This window comes from Geospiza fortis, unplaced genomic scaffold (genome assembly GCF_000277835.1).
Source record: "Geospiza fortis unplaced genomic scaffold, GeoFor_1.0 scaffold346, whole genome shotgun sequence".
NCBI classification, from domain to species: domain Eukaryota; kingdom Metazoa; phylum Chordata; class Aves; order Passeriformes; family Thraupidae; genus Geospiza; species Geospiza fortis.
Genome location: NW_005054361.1, coordinates 3,565,959 through 3,571,958, shown reverse-complemented (window position 1 = coordinate 3,571,958; position 6,000 = coordinate 3,565,959). Strand labels below are relative to the sequence as shown.

The window sequence follows — 6,000 nt, the reverse complement described above, 5'->3', positions numbered from 1 at the left end:
GCAGGAAAAAAATCAAAATGATAAATACTGAAGATATTTAGAGCTAAAGACTTTTGAATTTGTGCTGCAGGGATTGCAGGCTGGCAGATGTTAATGTAACACAATGGTTCTTAAGGAATAAAAAGAAAACTTGATAAAACTGGAAAATGGCCTTGATTGGCAAAGAAGGGATTATCTTGGAGGCAGCAAATGTCAGAGTATCTTAGCTGTTGCTAAAGAAACCTGAAGGTTAATCTTTCTTACAGAAACTAAGAAAGGTCAGGGAAGAAGTTGAGATGGTTTGCACTCAGCATGTGTGTGTGGAGCTATGAAACCCTAACCACCAACTTTCCTTTAGTCTGCAGCACAAAAAGGAAGATTTAACTCTAGCCAGGGAGGAAAATATTAAAAAATTGTGATCCAGACAATGTAATTGCATTCGTTTGGTTGCCATCAGCAGGCTGCCTGGCTCTGGGATGGGACTTGGGAATAGTGGATAGGACAAAGGAAATTCCTTACTGGATAGGATATACTGAGAATTTTTTTTAGGAAAAGAGAGCTGGAGACTTGATTACTTTGTGTTATCTCTAGTTGTCCTTAACCTTAATGGAGCAATTGATGTTGCTGCTTGGGAAACACCTGCTCAGTGGGAGATGGACACTGGTAGGAAAGGAACACAGGGAAGGTTGGGCTAAAGGTTTGAGTGAGGTAGGAGAGGCTGTAGTTCATATACTTCTTGAAGAATCCATCAGTCTTATGGCTGAATGAATCTTTAGGATCTGTTGGCTCCTAAAAGGCATTTCTTCCAGATGCAGTGCTCAGCAATCCACCTCTTCTGTGCCATTAAAATGCACCTGTGATGCCACAATGGCAATCACTGGCCCCTGCCTCGTAGCACTCTTCAGCAGTAGACACTGAAGCATTTCACAAAGTTACATGATTATTATTACTATTATTATATAGGGAGAGAACTTGAAGCATAGAGAGTGAAAGGTGGGAGGCATTATTAGAAATAAAGCACAGAAGTTAAACTCAGTGAGCTACTTGATCTTAAGCATGGTTTTGTGGTGTAAAGGATTGTCATGCATTCCTAGGCCCAAGTAAGTAGGAAAATTTGAAGGTGAGCTGTGGTGACTTCAGAAAGAAAAGAAGAAGTATAGATTGCTCAGCAGTTTTTCTAAGTGCACTTATTTCTAAAGGGATTTAGAAGGCATGCATAACACAGCAATTATGAGAATATAACAGTACATGAAAATTGCATAAACTTTCTAGAATTGGCAACATAATATTTTATGGAGTTCATCTTTCTGCCCTCCCCTCCTCTACACCTCAACATGATCCATTTGGGCTCCTTCAGACTGATTTGGAGTTACAGAGAAATAATTTTTTAGCTGACATTCTTTCCTTAGCATTGGAATTTCAAATTTTTTGTCAGTGTTGCTGAAAGAGAACAAAGAAACAGTATTAGGAGTGCTGTAGTTTAAAAAAACATGCAGGATTTGTATTATTAAGATGTCCTGTGGTAATTAAAGTTTATCTGTGTTTCATAACATGGTGACAGTGCAATGTCAGGCTTTTTGGTACAGTGTGACAGCAGCTCAGCAGATGGGTATGAAAATAGGTTCCTGCTATACCCACACACACACACACACAGAGTGAGTTTGTTGTTGCAAGATACAAATCTGTTATCTTAATTTAAGCTCTGTGTTCATTTGGCAGAGAAGCCATTTACTTGTAACCTAAAGTTGTACAGCTTTTAAAATTAGGCAGTTTGTCTTTGCTCTTCCAAAACCACCACCATGACAAGGAAAATCCTCTTCATGTGCTTGCCTTGAAATGATGTGGTGAACAAGGCCAGTGTGGGCCTGCTGCTCTGCAGTGCTGATGGGTGGTAACAATAGCAACACTGATCTTGCAAGACCTTGTTCCAAAGGATCTTCCAGCAAAATGATGCACGTAGCATTATATAAAGAGAAAGTAATGAAAACAATATTGTTTTATGCGCAGTGAAACACCTCCCCTTTTTCATTTGGAATGAGGAAGGCTGAGTAAACAAAGTTACTCTAAACTCGTGTTGAGCTACTGAGAACCATAGAAATGCCGGAGCTTGGCCTTTGCAGTCTTTATGTTTGCAGAATTAGGACCTCAGTTAGACAAGAATTCCCAACCAAAGCTGACTTGTTGGAAAGGTTGGAAAGGGGAGTCATGAAAGGGCACAGTGAAGGAGAAATGAACTTTAGGCAGAGTTGGGTTTTATTGGAAGTCTTGCAGATTTTCTGTGAAACTAATTTGCAGAAGATACTAGTAGTGAGTCATGGTGAGGCTGTGAGGTCAGCACAGGAACAGATGGTGAAATCTGAGGGGTAAATGAAAGTGCAGAGAAAACAGAGATGGGAGAGAACTCAAATGAAGAGTGGAGGTTATGCTTCAATATGTACAAAAATCTTGAAATTAGCATCCTGAAATGCAGATATTTTTGGTGTCAGGTACTGTGGTGGTATAAAGACAGGTGGTGAGGAAGAGTGCCATATCTAGGGGAACTGTGCTACCAGTTCAGTGGATTAATTTAAGGTTCATTTAGAGGAAGACTGACTATGTCACATCTGCATTATCTGGAGTTTGTTTATCAAGTCTACTGCTCGCAGTTTAGCAACTAATGATTCGACTTGCTTGTGTTTGCTGAAAGCTGGATAGTGTAAACACTGCCACAGAATTAAATGAGAAGTTTAATAAGAAATATATATTGACAAATCAATATTTTTCTGTTTCAAGTGATTTCTGTGAACATCCATGGAAGAATAAAAGGATCTGAAAGCTACATCCTTGAGACATTTGTGTATTTTTTGTTGCACAGAGAAATGCTGAAATTTCAAGAAACTGCTAAGCATGTCACTGTTGCCAGATTTAATTCTGCTTGCTCAGATGCTGTGATTGCAAGAAGATACACTATTCAGAGGAAACTTGGCAATGGAAGCTTTGGAAGTGTGTATTTGGTTAATGACAGAAAAGCAAAACAAGGAGAAAAATTGTAAGTAAACCCTTCACATGCTTTAAATAAAACTGTTTGGAACATATTTCTTGCATTGTAGATATTTTCTTTGTATTTGTGTCTCTTCTCTCAGATTGGTGTTATGTTGCAACCTTAACTGTCTAACTTTGGTGAGGATGTAAGTAGAAGCAGATTTTTTTTTTATAACGCTTAATTGGGTGCTTTCAGGAATTGATTCTGTGTAACTGTAAAGACTCAGATTGTTGGAGGGGTCTCAAAAAAAAAAAAACTGTACAGTATTGATGACCTAATTTTTTATAACTGAGTTGTCTGAATGCAACCTGAGAAGGAAGAGGTACAGAAATTCCAGTAAACACCTTTCTATTTGCTGTATACCTAACTGGTAGAAGATTTGACTTTTTATTTTTTTTAATTGCCAGCAAATCTTGATTTTTTTTTAGCTTGCCTGAATTTGGACAAGTTTCATCAGTTTTATTGATAAACCCTTTGGGATCCTGAAGCCGCAATGACAAAATAACATTTTCAGAGTGTTGACATTACTGTGTGTGGGTTTGATGTTGGGTTTGTGGCTGGACTTCCTGTTGTGTAGAACTGTTTGTCTACCTTGATACTTACACCAAGTGAAATTTAACTATAAATATTTTTGTTTTATCAAAAATATTTGTAAGGCTCTTTGTCTGAAGTCAGGAACATCTAATCAGGTTGGTCCTCAGCCAGAAATACACAATTCCTTTAAAAAAGGGGGGGGTTTACTGGTCCTTATTGATGGACACATTACTGAGCACTTACATGATTAAAGGGCTTTTTGTGATTCATTTGTACCTCACTTTTGCTACTCATGGCTACACATTATTAGCAATATTGCTTTAATAAGAGTGTAACCAAGACATAATTCTGTCAATTGTTTTCCTTCTACATCAATTTGCAGCTTCTCAGGTCCTTGGATTAGGGTTAGGGTCCTCTAAGCTCTTTCTTAGCTTTTTTCACATAGCTTAGAGTTTTGACTCTCTCATAGCCTTAGCTACACTTTTCTCAAAAAAATGTTCTTAAATGAAATATTACATTTAAACCAATAAACAGTATTTTAAAAATTTTAAAAATTTTATTTTTATGTTAAAAAACGTGGGGTGACAGGAACTACCTGAGCTTCTAGGACACTTCAGAATTCAGCTGTTACTAAACTCATTATTAGAATATTAACAGTATAGTGAAATGTGGGTCTCAGACATTTGCTTCTATAGCACAACCTGCCAAACCTCAAAAACAAGGAACATGCCTTAAGCTTTTAAGTGGTTATTTTTATTTTTGTCTTAAGAATTTTGAGTGACTGCCTTGAACAAACATTCACTGCCTGCAGCATTTCATGCCTATGTTTTGTTAGGGATGAGCCTGAGTGTGTCCTCTGCTATCTTCAGGACAGAGATGGAATATCAAATGACATGTTTTTGGTTTTAGTTTTAATTTTTTTATCAGTTTCTTTTTGTGACTGCAGTACAATAGAAATACACCAGCATTTAACCAGCCCAAGTGCTCTGAGATGTGCAATGTGTGTTTAAGCCTTCCATCACGAGGGGGTGCTCGCCTATCATAATTCATTCCTTCCTTGCCTCAAGCATGAATCGACAAGGGGATCCCCCCCAAATTTCTGCCTCTTATATGCTAGTGGATGACAAAAATATTGTCCCAGCTGAGTATGAAAACACAGATTATTTATCATTATATTTATGATGATCTAGAATGTCAGATTTAGAAATGCTGGTTTCTTAAGGTGGTAAAATATGCTAGAAGCTACATTCTCAATACTGCTTTCAGATAATCTCATATAGAACCATACTGGTTGCTGCTTATGTTATAGATATTTTTGAATGAAAATCTAAGTGGTTAAAAAGAATGATCTTAATGCAGCTGTGAAGGCAGCTGTATTAAGATAGAAATAGATAGAAATAAACCCACAAATAACACAACTGTGATCTCTGCAGAATTAGAATTCTATTTTTATTGTTTCAGAGATGATCTAGAATGTGCTGAGATGAATGTTATGTATGGTGTAAATTCAGCCACAGATAATTTCCTGAAAACTGCAATAGTCTAAAGCACTCTGAAAAAATATAGGAATAAATCATAGGAATACCAACTCTGAATAAAAGTGACATTGCTACAGGAGCTGTTCAGGGATATCTTTCTTGATTTTCCATTAGTCAATGTCCACAGAATGAGTTAATGGAGAGACTAACAGTGATTGTCATCTGATTTCAAGTATGCTCAGCAAAGCTTCTGTGTGATTCTAGGAACAGTTTTAGGTTGTGCCTTCTATTTTGTTACCTCTCAAGGATCATATCTGTGGTGAGTGAAGTGTTATGCATGGAGTTGCTTCAGCTGGGAAGAAGAGAGAGTTGATTATTTGGGGCATACCTCAAATGAACATATTGATTTCAGCTAAGACTTTCAGGGCTGCTCAGGCCAGCAGTGCCTGCCTTTCTAAGAAGTACATGCCATCTTCATGCTTCTCTCCAGTTCTTTGTATGCATGGGATCAGGATTATTGACTTTCTCAGACCATACCAGATCAGTATGATATGGTTGACTTGTCTAATCTATAAACAATAAGGTTATGAAGTACCACAAGTCTAGTAGCATATATAGATCCCTTACTACAAGTCCCTCTTAAGTGGTCTTGCATTCTATGACACATTCCTTGCCTGTTGCTTTAACTTCCTATCTATGATATGGTTGACTTGTCTAATCTATAAACAATAAGGTTATGAAGTACCACAAGTCTAGTAGCATATATAGATCCCTTACTACAAGTCCCTCTTAAGTGGTCTTGCATTCTATGACACATTCCTTGCCTGTTGCTTTAACTTCCTATCTGTTTTTGTTTGGTTGGTTGGTTTTTTGTTTTTGTTTTTTTTGTGTGTGTGTGTGTGTGTGTGTGTGTTTTTTGGGGGGGTTTGGTTGTTTTTGATTGTGGTTTTTTTTTTTGTTGTTTTTTTGGTAAATTTTATTTTCTCG

General features: G+C 37.3%; 1 protein-coding gene across 1 annotated transcript in view; it reads left to right on the top strand.

Moving 5' to 3' along the window:
• The window catches only part of NEK11 (NIMA related kinase 11), an 82,615-nt gene that overhangs the window by 451 nt on the left and 76,164 nt on the right, over nucleotides 1-6,000 (top strand). The window contains exon 2 of the mRNA XM_005423981.3: nucleotides 2,834-3,007. Within this exon, the coding sequence (XP_005424038.1) occupies nucleotides 2,838-3,007 (170 nt within the window). The 5' untranslated portion in view covers nucleotides 2,834-2,837. The remainder of the gene's footprint in view (nucleotides 1-2,833; nucleotides 3,008-6,000) is intronic.